General features: G+C 35.3%; 2 protein-coding genes across 2 annotated transcripts in view; both read left to right on the top strand.

The window, feature by feature from the left end:
* Positions 1-16,705, top strand: part of JAKMIP1 (janus kinase and microtubule interacting protein 1) — a 103,881-nt gene that overhangs the window by 49,673 nt on the left and 37,503 nt on the right. Inside the window, exons 9-12 of the mRNA XM_085309588.1 lie at positions 5,309-5,437; positions 6,760-6,888; positions 11,580-11,663; positions 15,339-15,401. Of these exons, the coding sequence (XP_085165714.1) occupies positions 5,309-5,437; positions 6,760-6,888; positions 11,580-11,663; positions 15,339-15,401 (405 nt within the window). The remainder of the gene's footprint in view (positions 1-5,308; positions 5,438-6,759; positions 6,889-11,579; positions 11,664-15,338; positions 15,402-16,705) is intronic.
* On the top strand, positions 1,172-1,351 carry LOC146593218 (uncharacterized). Its single transcript, XM_085309589.1, has one exon. The coding sequence runs from the start codon at positions 1,172-1,174 to the stop codon at positions 1,349-1,351; it is 180 nt and encodes a 59-aa protein (XP_085165715.1).

Raw genomic sequence — 16,705 nt, 5'->3', positions numbered from 1 at the left:
ATTATGGGTATATTTGTTTTAGCTAACCTCTCAAAAGGAGAAATTATGCATATCATTACTTTTCCAAGAACTGTAAAATGTAAGATTATCATTAACATAGTGAGTTGTCCAAGTTTGWCTGCTGGAATTGTATCTATTTTCAACTGTGTCCCACTCTTAACAAAATGAAGAAGGAAATAATTGTTGAGAATTAGGTTTCATGAATGTAGTCAGATAAGCCCAGACTGGAAGGCGTAAAAAGGTTCCTTTATTGTGGTAATAAGTAGTCTTGAACCCGTGCAGCCTGTTCCCATTGCACTCACATACTGCTGTAGCTTTTCCTCAACAGATGCTTTTATTTTCYTGCTTCCTTAATTTTCAGTGTGCTGTGATTGGTCATTCTCCATGTTTTCCTGTCAGTATTTTCCTGATGGTGGTTCCTGTTACTAGGATGGAATTGGTGGCGTGCTTTTTAGGGTCTTGAAGACAGCTTAGAGTAGTGGACAATCTGCTGGCCAGTTGGGTTAGCCTTTGTATTCCTGCTGTGTCTAAATAACATTAGTTCAGCAGAAAGGCGTTTGAAAACACTGAAGATTTAATTTTTTGTGGTTAGGTATCTGTGTTATATCTGTGGCAACGTAAGTGTGCTAGGTTACTGTTGCTAGTTTAGTGTTCAACAGAGCACCCTTAAATACCAAGGGACATATGGATCCTTAGAAGAGCGTGGCAACCATCTCAGCTCCCCCTGGGTAAGAAGTGCTGCAGCTGCTTACTGCAAGGGGGTTAGGGGAGTGATACATTGACTGTGTACATTCAAGTACTGTAGGATTTTTCTTTTTCTTTGAGATGAAGCTGCCTCAGCCAGTAGAGTTTTTTTTTACATTAATGTGTCATTGGACTTGTTGGAAGAAAGATATACCAGAGGTGAATCTTGTTTTGCTACTCACAGTATGCTGTCTCAATTTTTTGTGAACTTTGATAGTGAAATAATCAAGAAACTCTAGAAAAAAAGGTTTTTACACCCATAGAATAGAATTACAGTGTTTCTGTGATTGATGAAGWCATGCATTTAAGAATAAGCATAATTGCCGATTTTATTTGGAAATTATAGGACTCTGAAGATTTGTTTCTTTATGTAAAATTTAATAAATAAACTGTATTTGTGATACTGGAAAGTGTGCACACCAGTGTGATGGAGTTCGTATTTCTTGTTTTATATTTTTCTTTTTTCATCTGTCTCTGTGCTTTGGTGTGCCTGTATTTTTCTGGCTGCCAAGAAATGACATATAAGCATGAAGGTAAGAATTTGCAGATTAGTTCCTCTGACTGCATTACAGRGAAATTCCTCTTGGTTCATTTTCATCATGTTTGATTAATTACTTGAAAATAAGATAAATCTTACTCAAACTATTAAAATATGTGCGTGTTTGTTGAAAGCTGCCTACATTATCTGTGTGTCACTRTTTATTTATAACATTGTAAACCTGTATTTATTGAGCAATAGACTTCAATAGAAGTCTTAATATTTTAGTTGTAAAGACTTAATGCATAATTTTACTTATAATTGATACAAATCTGCATGAAAAATACTGACCATTAAGTAAATGACAATAGTCACTGCAAGTTAGAATTCAAATCAGTAGTTTTCGGTAACTGATGTTACTATTTTCTTAGTCATCATTTAGAAGTAAGGTTTAAATATACAAATAAATACAACAGAATATTTATATTGTTAATTTAGAATGTACCCATGTTTTATATAATGTGTAGTTACAAATATCCAGTCACCAATAATATTGTACATGTTCACATCTTTTTCAAAAGCCAATTTGATTCAGCTTTTGAGTTATGTATGGGATCTTCCTAGAAGTTGCTGTATTCATTTATGCCTTATTATTTATTATAGAATTTATCAACAAACTTCGTATGAGTCAGATGTCTCCATTTTTTTCCTTTACAGCTGTTCCCTTATCATTCAATTTGTTGTAGTTTTGCTGTGAATCATTTCTTGTAGCTAATTGCTTTGAATAGTAGATGATCAACAATAAAAACAGCTGTTTTGTAATTATYTCATGAAGGAGATACATGTGTGTAATATACAATAGCTAAATACAATATCCCTATTGCTGTGGAAAGCATCCACAGCTCCACAAAAAAACAAATATGCAGCTTCTCTATAGAGAGAGAGGTCATAAAATAAATAAATAAATGGTTCRGTTTTAACCCCAAATATTATAACCAGGCTGTATAGTGTTTAGCAGTTTTTTAGTTTTGACTTTCCTTGAAGCATTGGAAATTTTCAGTGTTATGGGAAATACTAGTTTTSCTAGATAATGCCCTCCTATCTAATAATTACACGTGTTATTTATGAATAGAAGTACATTAATTTTCTGTAGGCTTTGTTAGTGGAGAAATATTTAAATGTATCTCTTCTGTCAGAACAGCAGCATTGTGATAAACATCTTTATCACAATCTATATACACTTACGTAAAATCAAAACCACTGTTTTATTATTGTTTTTCACCCCTTGAAACAGTATGTGGGGTGTATCTGCTCGCATATTAAAAGGAAGATATATTTAAGCTAAATTATCTATGAAAGTGACTAGCTTGAGGAATAGCAAAAATCCTCCCATAAGTATGGTGAGTTTTATCCTCAGTTGAAACTGATGTGCTGTCAATCCTCAYGAGTCCCTTCTACCAGCCCTTCCAAAGTCAAGACTTGACTCCTATTCACGTTATTAGTACCTAGGGCTATGTTTTATTGCAGGCTGCGGTTGAGCTTTGCTCAAGTGTGGTTGTCATCTTTGCGAGACCAAATAGCCTTGTAATGAGAGGAGTAACCAGGATCAACCATTCCATAACCTTCTAAGCTGCTGGACCTCACTTGTGGTCCTCCAGAGCTCAAGATAAATGTTTTGAGCCCAATCCGCAGGCAAGCTAGTWTGGGCAGAGGAACAGGATAAAAAATTACAGGTACAAAAGTCTGTATGCAGCTTGGTTTTGGGTTTACTCTTAGTGTCTGACTAAAAGATGTCTGCATAGTGGAGGGATGCAGCTTTCATGAAAGTCTCTYGGTTTTTGTTTTGCTGTTCTCATCTTTTTACCTCCACAGAATTTACCTTCATTTTTATGAAGCTATATCTGATCTGTTTGGAATCAGAAAAAATACTTCTTGATGAAATGGCCTGGCAAAAGRGATTGCAGATTCATTTGTCTTGAAACCTTTCTTACAACTTGAGGGTAGCACAGTTTGGTTAGCCCGAGTTTCTATTCCCAAACTATACTTCATGTATTGCTGTTATATGATTGTAGATTGGAACCAGTATTYAGCGTCCATTGGTCAAGCAGGACARAATGGTGCAGAATGTGAATGCTGGAGGAAAGAGTTACGTGATCCCAGGGAAGTGTGTTTGTCTGGTGCTGTGGGCAGTTCTGCCTAGTCAAAGCATCATAGTGCTTCCCAGACAACAGAGATAATGATAATGTGTCTATTATAGAGTTTTAGTACTATAATTCTCCTCCTTTTTTTTTTCACTTGTGAATAGACTAACTGGTAACTTTAGTGATCTGGTAGCCTAGAAAATGCAGATTGGTTTGTAAAATTGTTCAAAAGCTTTTTGCCTTTCTTGTAGCAAGGCAAACAGTATTTTCTTGTATTTATCTGTATGGATATGTCGAATTGTAGTCTATTTGCAAAAGATGGCTTTTTTTCCTCTTACTAATATACGAGCATATAGCATCTTTGCAAAAGGAGTTTCTTGTAGAAGCAGTTAATTTAAAAATACAGTTGAATGAATTTCTTAAATTGTTATTTCTAAGAGTTCATCTTAAGTGCATCAATTAGATAGTGCCTTGAAGCTGTCTTCTGTAGTTTGACGGGATTAGCTGTGCTGTGAGGAAACAAATGTGGAGTGAGTTAGTCACAGTAATGAGACTGAGACTTGGTGGACCATGGTGACCTGGGCTGCAGCCTGTAAATGCAGTGCAGCATATCCCAGCTAGCTTGAGTTTACAGTGCCACTTCATACAAGGTAGAGACTTTTGGTTCTCAATGAGYGTGGTCTTGAGCCAAAGGTATGACTGCAAATGTTAAGGGGTCTCCCTGACTAGGATGTTTGATAACCTTATTCCTTTCTTCCAGCAATACTCATCTTTTTCTTCATTTTCTGTTCCTCTGACTTTGGGTGGGTTATGAGAGGTGCAGGTTGTATTTCATTATATAAAGGTAACTGTAGAAACACTTGTTTCATGTAAAAAGGTACGAGAATGTTGCGTATTAATGGATAACCATTAATGGTTAACCATTAGCTTTAATGTTATTTTGGAAGGAAAAGTACTTGGAAAACTGTTTGCCCTGTTAAATGTCTAAGCAGTATTTTTATTTTTTGAACAGCGGAGTTTTCTGTAGACAATTGCTGCTTTCTCAAGATGTATTAACAAGCTGATGGAAGGGGAAATCTTGAAGGGTGATAAGATTACTGTAGTTGTGACTTACTAATAAAAATAGTATTTTTCACAGTGAATATTAAACTATTCACATATTGTCTACTCATTTTCMCTAATTTTCTGCAAGCATGCATTCAATGGATTATGTTATGTGCAGTTTTTAAAATCTACACTGAAATGCTTGTTTTCTCTAAGTATATATATTTTTGCTTAATCATACAGTTAGTGGAGCAAATTTTGGAAAAAGTTGAAAATGATAGTGTTGGAGAAATAGACAGCAGCAATGCATAATTTTTAGAAGAATTTTACACGATAGATATAACAAATTAATTGGACTTATTATTTTTTTTAAAGTAGCATAAATGACAAACTTTGTTCCACATAGCTCTTCAGAATACTTTTTCCCCTTCTGGTACCAGATCTTTTATTGAGTTACTTTCTTATYTCATATCGAGTTACTTTCTGCTGAATACGTATTACATTTCTTAACTGTTTTTGAAAGAATTTTGTAAAATCTGTATGATTTTGCTAATTGTGTTATATACTTGTACTAAAGCACTATTGTAGTGGCAGTTATGTGGCGTGTGCAGTTCAATTCTTGGATGTGCTTAAGCAATCAAGTAAGCAATTTTGAGATGGTAACTGATTTACTGGGATTCAGAGAATAAGGACTTACAAAGAACCAGTTCTTACATGAATGAGTACAGTGAGATAATTGGAGTTAGAAATGTTTTTCAGATAGAGCCCATATCCTTGTGACTATGAACTCAGGTATTTTAGAAGTAGAATTGAAATAACGGCCAGAGAGACCCTGGCTGCTGTTAACCAGGTTGTTGAGGTTTTCTGTTTTGTTAGTAACTAAGAAAAACTAACTTTTCAGAGACATGTTGTGGAGACATTTTTTGGATTTGATGAAGAATCCATTGATTCAGAAACATCATCAGTAACTTCATATAATACAGATAAAACAGACAGGACACCAGCAACACCAGAAGAAGATTTAGATGATGTAAGTAGTAGCTCTTATCTTCTACAAAAATCAACATGGGAGTATAAATGCAAATATTTTTCAGCTATTCTGCCACAGGAATTCAAAAAGATTTGACAGGGAGTTGTTTGGTTTTATTTTCAAGCCCAATAACATATACACAGTCATTGCAATAGAATTAATGAATAAGCTGACATTCTACTCGACAGACTTGGCAGGATATTGGGCCGAGAAGTAAGATTGTTTTTCTCCAACCTTTTCTTAGCARTCAGAAGAAGAAAATAAATAAGTAGGTTGCTTTGCCAAGAGTAAATAGTTACTACACAATAGTTTGTTTTAGAAACTTGTAATTTATTTGACTATTTTACTACAGCCAAGATTTTCTTGCTGTACTTTACAAGATCGAGAAAGGCTTTTGCAAATCTTAGGACTTAAATGATCATAGGTAGTAAATATCCGCTGACATGCTTTGTCTCAGCTGTGCGTTACACAGTGCAGCTGGTCTACTTGCAGTGCTGAGGACAAACATGAATTAGATAATCTTTTCATCTTTCTTGTTCACTGACTTTTGCCTCTTACTCTTCAGTCAGAAAAAATTTATAAGGATATTTTTTGGCAAAGAGTATGGATGGCAAGTTCTAATTATCTTATTTATAGAGGCTTCTTCTTTGGCTAGATTTAATATCTAACAATATTATAATCTCTTTTTCCTTGGAGTTTGAGTTCCAAGAGCAAGAATTAATTAAAGGAAAGAAATTTCTTGCCTTCAGGATTGTAAGAAAGACCTTGAAAATGTGGATGGCAGTTGTTCAAAAATCAGAAGCAAATTAAGACATCAAAATGACTACAGATTAAAGAAAAAGAAAGAAAAAAGCCATCTTATGGCTTTTGAGATATAACCTCTGTCTTTGTGTGCTTAGTGCTGGTAAGATCATTTTAACCTGTCACAGTAAACACAGAGCGCAAAGAAGTACTGTATTGCATGGCAATTAGGACCCCTTCTGAATTGTAGTCATGAGAATTGCCGAGGGAAATGGTGCACTGAGCTGTTCTGTCTCATCTTTCCCTAGTTAATTTCTTGCCGTTTCTATCTATAGCTACCTTATATATTAATTTATACTGTCTTGATATTGTAAGATATATACTAATTTCTACATTTGTCTTACCTTGAAATCATCTTTCCTTCCACTTTTACCTGTGTATTTTTGTTTTTAAGCCTTTATTCAGCTTTGAACTGAGTAGTTTTTTACATGTTGTGTGTGTGTATTATATCTGTACATACACATACATTATGTATATATTTTTCTTTGCACAAACAAAAACATCTTTTCCCCTTCATTAAGAGCACACCTAAAGAAGAAGCTGAACTAAGGTTTTGCCAGCTAACAAGAGAGTATCAAGCTTTGCAAAGAGCATATGCGTTGCTTCAAGAACAAGTTGGTGGAACCCTGGATGCAGAGAGAGAAGCAAGGGTAATTTTTGACTGAAATTGATTTTTAGTTCTGAAATAGTTGAAAAAGCTGAAAAAAATCTGAATAGCGGGAGATGTCTTTGCTGATCAGTAAAATGCAAAACACTAATCACATTACAATGTTTCTGAGGTTTAGAGAATGTTATTAGTAAGCAGACTACTTATATTCAGCTGGTGCGATTAGAACAAAGATGATATACTTTATTCTAACATACACAATATRTTATAGATTTCAGAAGTAAGAAACTCTTATACAGAAAGATATCCTAACAAACTTGCAATTTGGATAGTATCATGATGGATTTAAAATGAATCAGGGAATAGATTGTAGTAAGGAAACTTTTATTATATGAGTATAGTAAAAATCTGATCTATATCTGATGTGGGAAAATTTCTCTTCAAATGTTTTGTAGAGTGCATGAAATCACAGAGTAGTTGGAGAKGGAAGAGATCTCCGGAGATCAGCTGATCCAAGCCCCCTGCTCGAGCAGAGTCACCTATAGGAGGTTGCCCAGGACCATGTCCAGTTGGGTTTTGARTATCTCCAAGGATGTAAACTCCATAGCTTCTCTGGGCAACCTGTTCCAAAGTTCAACCACCCTGACAGTAAAGAAGTGTTTTCGTATGCTCAAGTGGAATTTCCTGTGTTTCAAATCATAATCTATTTTTAAATCCTCAGATGAAAAAAGTATTCTTTCAGCAAAAAGTACTTAATCAACTGTTGTTCCTATTAGATCATCATGTGCTCTCTGAAATGAATGTATTTTTATCCACATAGCAAGGTCTGTGCCACAGGTATTTGAGATATGAGAGAGATTAGTATTCTGTTTTCATTTACTTACCTCTCTGCCTGTCTGCCACTGTTGTTCTCCTAATCACTTGCTATTTAGTGCAAGGTTGAGGTTAGCAGAATCATGGCCATCTTCCACTCCGGTTTTCCAAGCTAATGAGAAGAATCACTTCATAATGAATTGGTGAACTCTGACTAATATTTTCAGTCCCCAGATCTATCCACTGAACAATGGATGAACAGTGGTGGATAAAAGGGCTGAGTTTACTAGATCCAAAATCTCTTCTGCTCTATCACAACCTCTTGCAAGTAGGGGCATGTCTAGAAATGTAGCATACAGGCCACTCTACTTGAATGACTACTGTGATAAGACATCAAAACTTACGTAACATCTGAATGGGCAAGTAATAGCCATAGGACAGGGAGCTTCATCACCTTTGCCTCATATCCTTCATTCTGCATCAAGTACAAGTACAGCCTTGAAGCTATATTCCTCTTCTGAAATGGGTTCAGATGCTGGATTGCATCAGGACTTGACACCATATACCACATGTAACACAAGATTACTTGAATCTTGTTGTCCATGGGCTTTTAATATTAATAAATGATATTAAAATAATATTTTTCTTTTCACTCTCAACTTTACTGGAATTGCATGCACATCCAAATTATCCAAATTATTTGTTTTCTTAAGAGATTTCTGTCCCGGCTGAGGAATTGGACCCTGATGCTTTTTTTTTTCCAGATTGATATTGTGTTGAATATATAGCGCATATCCTTTCTTTTTAGAATTGAGCTACCATTGTTCTAGCAGAGCTATTGATTATTTTTTCCAGACTTTTATCCCTCTAATAMAAAATGTCCTGAGAGTTGTTCTGTTATATCAGAGAGCAAGTGTTCACATTGAGTTTTATATGTCATAGAGTAATTTCACTAGGCAAATATTATGCTAGGTGTACAATATAGATTTTATTTCTTACAATTATRTAACTGGGGTTAAAATTTTAAAGAATTAGAAATACTTAGTGCAGTGGTGATTTTAATGCTATTTAGCTGATGGGAATCTGAGCAGAAAAAATATAATAGACAATAACTAGAGGAAGGTATAATAAGCAGGAAGTGGTCTTGGGAAGAAGTGGTCTTGCTGCTGAATAGGGCATGGGACCTGGTGACAAGGGCCACAGAAAAGGCTGAGGTACTCAATGCGTTCTCTACCTTGGTCTTTACTGGGAAGGCTGGCCTTCAGGAATCCTAGGTCCCTGACACCAATGGGAAAGTTGAGATCAAGGAAAACTTACCCTTGGTGGAAGAGGATCAGATTAGGGAACATCTGAACAAACTGGAYGTACACAAGTTCATGGGACCTGATGGAATGCACCCATGTGCTGCTGCAGGACCCACACAATGTCCTTGTGAGGCCACTTTTGATTATTTTTGAAAGGTCACAGTGACTGGGGAAGGTTCCTGAGGTCTGGAAAGAAGCGAGTGTCACTCCTCTCTTCAAAAACAACAAGAAGGGGATCTATGAAACTACAGGCTGRTCAGCTTCACCTTGATCCCTGGAAAGGCAATGGAGCAAATCCTCCTGGAAACATTTTCCAGGCACATGAAGGACAATAAGGTGACTGGGAGTAGTCAACATGGATTTACGAAGGGATTTACCTGATGGGGAAATTAAAGATGGAGTTGGACTCTTTTCAGTRGTAACCAGTAACAGGACAAGAGGCAATGGGCACAAACTGAAATGCAGGAAATTCCATTTAAACATAAGAAAAACCTTTCATATGAGGATGTTCAAACGCGGGAATAGGTTGCCCAGAGGGGTTGTGGAGTCTCCATTCTTGGAGACATTCAACAGCTAACTGAACAAAGTCCTGGTCAACATGCTCTAGGTGATGCTGCTTTGTGGAGTGGGGTTGGGCTAGATGATATCCATAGGTCCCTTCCAATTTCAACTTTCTGTGACACTGAAACATGTTGAAAAGTTAGTAAAGCCAACCAGCTTTCCCTCTCCCTCCCACGCTGAAGGAATGCCCTTGAAAACTGTAGAAACTTGTTACATGTTGTGACTTGTTATATATTACCCACTTGTTTCATGTTACCTTCATTGTATTATGCCACCACAGCATATTGTTAATAATGCAGGAAAAACAAGATTTTAATGAGAATTTAAAAGTACTGGTGGGGATGGACCTTATTTATCACCAAGGTAAGAGATGCTGCTGGCTTAGAATGATTAACAAAATATTTTTTTAAATTGCATATTGGTAGATTGCTGATGGGTTATTGAGCATACATTGCTCACTTCACCATTATTTCATCCACATCATTTCCTCTGCCAAGGTTTAAAAATCAGTTTATGGAAAGGGTATGTTTGTGAGGGCAGAATTTCTGTGTCTTTATAAGCAAAGCCTTTCAGAGGAAAGTTACACAAGAATGCAGAGTTTTTGACACTATCCAGAGTAATTTTTAGCTAAAAATGTTAGTCTATTATTCGTAGACCCAGGATGCAGGAAAAGTTTACTTTAAAATATTTCATGTTTTCATTCTTCAAGGTTGTTTGAAGTGGTTCTCAACTGAACTTTTTTTTTTTTTTTTTTTTTTTTGAGAAGCACTTCCTGTATAGCCAAATTATTGCTATATAGTTTTTCTAGAGTTCTCAGTGTCTTACAAAAGTCTAATCATATTAAAGACCCTCCTTCTAAACTGAATTAGGAAACTGAGTTAGGAAAAGGAACTTTGGAGCTCATTTGTCAGTCACATTGCAGACCTAGAGATAGAAGTGGGTGCTCTAATGGCACAGGTTACTGCCTTCACTTGTTAGCCTATTTTCCTTTATGATACTTTAACTTTGTTGTTTTCCTCTGTGATGTGTGATAACAGGTAGTAAGAAATAAGAGGAATTACTTTCTCTTGCTACTGCTGTGGCAATTTCTACTATTCCTTAGGGCTGTTATAATGTTAACAATATCATGTAATCACAACTGGYTTTCATTTAGTCTCAAGGATGAGAGTAAATTTTTTCTTTAAAAAAATATGTGGGGAACATAGTTACATTTACTGTTAAGAAAGATTTCACAGACACTCATATATTTGACAGTTACGTGAAACTCATATATTTCCTTTATGTTCATGGGAAGGGGGGCATTGGTATGAATATATTTGGTAATATAATTTTTCTTTTTAATCTTGCAGGCAATTGCAGAATTTTCCTTTAGTAGATTTTGGAATAGCTGCTTTTTCTTTTTAACAGCTTTTCTGGTCTTTTTTGTTACGTTTGTACAAATCTGTCATTTGACAGCGGCTGACAGTTTTCATTAGGTAGATTCCTGTGTTGTTAGCTTTGTAGGGCCAAATGGTTTGGTGGGATGAACATCTGCTGCTACTTTTGGATGAGGTTTAGGGTAAACCACAGAAGCCAAAGATGCAGAAGGAACTGCCTGAAGGAATTACTGAACTGCCTGGGTGAAAGAGTGTCTGAAGTAGGGTGAAAAAATACTTACCATAGCTCAAACAGCCTCAGCGTCTGAGGTTCACCAGAGATAGCTTTTGTTTGGTACTTTTTTGTTTAGTACCTTGTGTAATCCAGTCCCTTTTGGGGTACCTCTGGACCCCATAGACAATAACTACTTGATAGTTTAGAAATCATGTAAAATGAGGGGAAGCTGAGTGGCATATGTTGTTTATGAGATAAATGAATTATTTTGGGTCAATATCTATTATTTGTGCATAGGCTTATTTAAAAATAACAATTTAAGTGGTAAGAATTTATTTAGTGCATATTGCAATTGTCTTAATTTGTATTCTTAAGTAAGTAAGTGTTCTTATTTTGATTTTGTGTTACATCTCCTATCTAGATGTGCGTGCACACACATACACTTTTTAATTTTTTTTTCCCTCAGACTCGTGAACAGCTGCAAGCTGATCTTCTCAGGTGCCAGGCAAAAATTGAAGACCTGGAGAAAGCTCTGATAGAGAAAGGGCAGGTAACAGGCTCTCTTAATGTCCTCTACCACATCATTTTCTCCCTTGCATGCAGTGGTGCCCTTGCCATCTTCATTGCTTGCTGGTGTGTTAGTGTGACTGATACAGCTTAGTTACTACTCCAGCAGTGGAGTGCTCAGATAAAGGAATGTATTAGGTAGCCTAGACAAATCCCATTAAAAATGAATTTTCTAACATATAATACACCAGGGCGTAATACGCTAATCACTAGTATGTATTCGATCTACTGCTCCCCTTCTCATTCAGTCCATTTCTTTTAGCTCCTGTTTTRTTTGTCTTTGCTATGAATTTCAGCAAGATGAGTATTCTGCATTTCCACTGGAGAAATTTTTGATACTTAGAGTAGAAAAATTGGAAGGAAAAAAAACCAAACCCCACCCTTCCATACACACTTTCAGCTGGAGAAATGAACAGCTGAATGTGCCTGGTTGCTGGAAACCACTTGCTGTGTTAACCCTCTGGGGCTCAAATTCCCTGAGGACCCAGCTGCTTTCCAATTCCTGTACTGTCACATAGAGTAAAATCAGACCTTACGCTTCAGTATATCAGGTAAATGCTTAACAAGAATGTGGCCACTGATGCATATTTAATAATGTCTAGGATGTTGAGGAAGACTGCTTAGAGTTATGAGAGTGCGTTTAAAAAACAATCAGTTTCATAATTGCAAGGACATACTGAGAAAATTGGGGCGTTGTTGTTATTTTGTATATTCTTTATTGTTTGAAATAACAATTCAAACATTGCAGCTAGTTACAGTAGTTAAATAAGGTATATCTGTCCATAGATTAAAATTTTAATGACTAATGATCCTGTAGCATCAAATAAAAGCGACTTAGGAATAATACCAGGTTAATGATATTACAATTTTATGGTTTACTCTATGTATGATAAACATTCTGTAAGATTCTGTATGGGTACAAAGTTCTTCGGACCACATTCAAATTAAGGATAAAATTTTTTTATTCTTACTTCCACACAAACCTCAATTTGCTTAGTAAATTATATGTAAATAAAATATTAATAAAGGTAGAAACCATGTTGTCTGAAAATGATGACTCGCTGAGATTCTGGAAGAGTAAATAGAACTGAAGGCTACTTGAGTTCTAACAGTAACATTTTAGTGTGTTGAAGTGGACAATTGCTGTGTAGTTGAAAACATCAACAAAATAATTGACTACAGGGKTGTAAAATGTAAATACTATGTAGATAACTAAGATAAGTGAACATGGATACACATGTAAGAAATTATGTCTGTGACTTTTGTTTCCAGAAAGTTATGTCAAAGTATCCTTGGAAATTAGAATTTAATTAGTTATTACTTTATGAGGTTCTTAATCACATTTACAACTTTGTAACTCTCAGTAATCTGGAGAAGGCAACAGAGATGTGAAAGGACCAATATAAACATCTCTGATGAGCTAGTTTGTACACTGAGCCTTAGTTTTCATAGAAATGGTGAAGGTGTCTTCCTGGGAGCTCTAGCACCTGCTCAGTTCTCCTAACCTGTTAGTACTTACATTCAACAAAATAAATGGTTGTGATGATAAACTGACTTCTTTGTGCACTATGTGATTTTTTTGTTTTTTATTCTCTGCCATTTCAGTGGTGGTGGTCGTGGTGGTGGTTGTGGTGATGATTTAAAAATACTTGTGCAGTGATCATTCAGTCCTAAAATAATTTTAAAAAGGAAACAATGAACCTCATGAGTCTAGTGCATTAGCCCAGGAATTTTTATTCACATTTTACAGCTAAGCAGCAGAAGCAGCAAAGATCTAAAAGAGGATTTAAAGTTTGACTCCTAAAGTTCATGTACAATTTCAAAATAAATGTCAATGGCTCCATTAATCTCATATCAACTCAGAATTCCCTAAATACAAAATAAAACTAACAATCAGTTTCTGTAAGGTACTTTGTAGTTCCTGCATGACAAACTATAACAGGAAATTGTTATAAAATATGAATAATTGTCAACAATAAATCTCAGAATATTAGAGTATAAAATCTGCCAGATAGATTTTTGAAAAGCTCAGCAATTTCCATGACCCAATATGCATGCAAATCCAATTCCACTGAAATTAAGGTTTTCTCAGAAAGTGGACCAACTTTGTTTGTCAAGAAAGACATAAAAGTTGACTTTCAATCAGGCAAATTAAATCAATCTTTTCTTCAGGTGTGAACTACAGTAGTTGAACCTGCAGGTCTGCTGAAACAGTTGAACTTGCCTCTTACATGCAAGCGCTGTGATATCCATCCTGTATTTGACTGTAATTGTTTGTCCATACCTTGAACTTAGTAAAATGCTAATTAATTTTGTTAAACTAAGTATTGCATTTTATTGTCAGCATTTCTTCAATTTATTTCAAAAACTCCTGACAAATGTCATGTCTTTTTAAGTACTCATTTTARTATGTTATTTTTTAGTATTATAACCCAAGAACTTGTTTACTACATGAAAGTTAAAATGCAGTTGCTCATTCTTGTATGTGAATGGAAAAGGTGAAAGAATAGTAGTATATGATAACCATAGCGGACAATCAGTAGAAATTCAAACATTGAACTTCTCAGAAAATGCTAACTGGAGTAAATATTATATCATAACATCTTAGGATTTTTTGCTTGAGGTTTCAAGGCCAGTTAAGGGATTTTGACATCGAGATTTCATTAATTTCTGGTGGGATATCAGTATGCAAATCCATTGCTGCCAAAGGAAGCATCAGCTGTGATACTCTACTAAACACATTTAGATTGCAAATATTTTTTTCTGATTTATCTAGAAAATCATTTGGTTTAGAGTTATGTCTCATGTAAGTGTTTGATACTATTTTAGTAAACTTAYTATGGCAAAATACATTTTTCTGCAGACCAAGTAGAGTGTATTTTGGTAACATAATCCTTTAAATCTGAATGTCCAGCTACAGCTGGCAGTGAATTTTTGTAAATTGGGTCTTTAGAGGGATAGTTGATGCAAATTTTGAAGTCATGGAAAAACCTACAAGCAAAGATCTACTTTGGAGGAAGGGATCAAATGGAGATAGGGTTTTCAACTGAAAAGAAATATCTTCTATCACTTTCCTTCCTCCATGGCCTTGAAGTCCATATCCTGAAGTGTGTGTATCACATTGATTTGCCCTTTTAGCAGAGGGCAATAACCTACATATCACTGAAGCCCATTTTCACTCCCTTTAGGTAATTGCATGCTTTCCCTACGCGTCCTCATTGGGAACTGAGTTATATAACTCAAAATGTGATGATCCTACAACAAAGTTATGAACTCTTTGCAGAATAGAAGGAATAGTTTTGAACAGTCATTAAGCTAAGTTGAATAAATATTATGAAAATGAAATAAAATGTCATAGAAATATTAATATAGTTATGTTCATCCACAATTGCTATACGTACATATTTTAAAATACATGCTTAGCTGTAAAGAATTAGGAAATGGGAGACACTGCTCCAGGGGAAGAAAGAACTTCTATTTTCTCCTTAGTTTTGAATGCTGTATATCCTTGAAATAGTTATGTTGGMTTTGATATGTTGCCCTTTTTATACTTGAAGGTGCAACGATGTCTGAAATCTTCTAATTATTATGGTTATTGTTTTTTCATGTTTGACAAAATATATAGAACTGTAATCTTTTAAATCCTCTTCTTTGATAGGATTCAAAATGGGTAGAAGAAAAGCAACTGCTTATCAGAACAAATCAGGAGTTGCTAGAGAAGGTATGTATTCAGAGCCTGGATATTCACCATTGTGGCCCTTTATCATAAAAGGAATGGCAAGAAGAGATGARTATACTAAATAATGGAACATCAATATGAAAATCACTTTATTTCTCTCCAGAAACAGAAATTCTGATAGTGTCTGATTAAAGTACCAATATGTCCTTGTACTTTTTGGGAGCGGGAACTACCCTTTACTGTGGAATTGCATAATGTATAGCCCACTGTTGGACCCAAGTTGGCTAATGTTTCTGCCAAAAGACAGTCTAAAATACTTACTGTGCTGTAGAATCCTTGTATTTTATCAATTACGCAAAGACAAATATTATCAGGACCACTTCAGCTAATAAGATTGTGTGTGCAGCTTTACCCTTCCATTTTTACAAAATTGTTACATCACATTAAGTAATACTGATTGATTTTAAGACCGTTAAATTATTTACTGGCTGAGATGCTTGGTGATTTCACAGAGCTGGGCATCATCATTATTTTTCACTGATGCTGGTGGGAGAGTTACCAAGTTAGCGATTTACTAATTAACACTTGTYAATTAGTAAATCAATATTAATACAATAGAAATAAAATAACCAAAGAAAAATTCATGACTAAAAATATCTACAGCTGGACTTACTTTATTAGACATTTACAAGGGTTTTATAAGCACTATAGTACAGCATACTAGGTGCTACACATCTGTTTATTATCATAAATAAGGATCCCCCAGTTAACCTAGCCAATAGAAGAAAGTTGGCATAAGGAAGAGCTGATTCTGAACTTCTGTTTTGTTGCTGTTAAGGTCTCAAAATGCAAATCTGGAAAATTAAAAAGTAGGCCTTAAAGACCCTTCTTTATTGTTTCATTTACTGCATGGAGCAAATGCATGGTTCTCTACAAAGTGTGCAACTGGCATCGTTTTGCAAGAGTACATTAGACCCTAGGGAAGAAACATGACTTTCTCTTTGTTGTCCTTTTTGTACTGAACAAAATAATTACAAATTGCATTCATGGCTTTCAGTTTGTTSTTTGGTCTTCAACGAGCTAGTTAGTCTTTTTATCTGAAGGAAGGTAATGCTTTCCCAACAGTCTTGAAGCAGTGCTGTACAGATTTGTCAGCACAGTGACACTTCCAAAAGGTGTGGAACATTAAGTGATAGCAACTATGTTNAAAAAAAAAAAAAAAAAAAAAAAAAAGGAAAGGAAAAAGAAAAGTTATATTGCAAGTTATATTGCTTAATTTGTTTAGATGCATTCATATCACTCTTCCTACTGGCCTCCAGATGATTATTCTAAGAAGTCTTTGCCTG

The sequence above is a fragment of the Rhea americana genome, unplaced genomic scaffold, assembly GCF_003343005.1.
Source record: "Rhea americana isolate MKP2758 unplaced genomic scaffold, rheAme1 scaffold_30, whole genome shotgun sequence".
Taxonomy (NCBI): Eukaryota; Metazoa; Chordata; class Aves; order Rheiformes; family Rheidae; genus Rhea; species Rhea americana.
The sequence above is the reverse complement of the archived record's forward strand: the minus strand, read 5'-3'. Positions and strand labels throughout refer to the sequence as shown.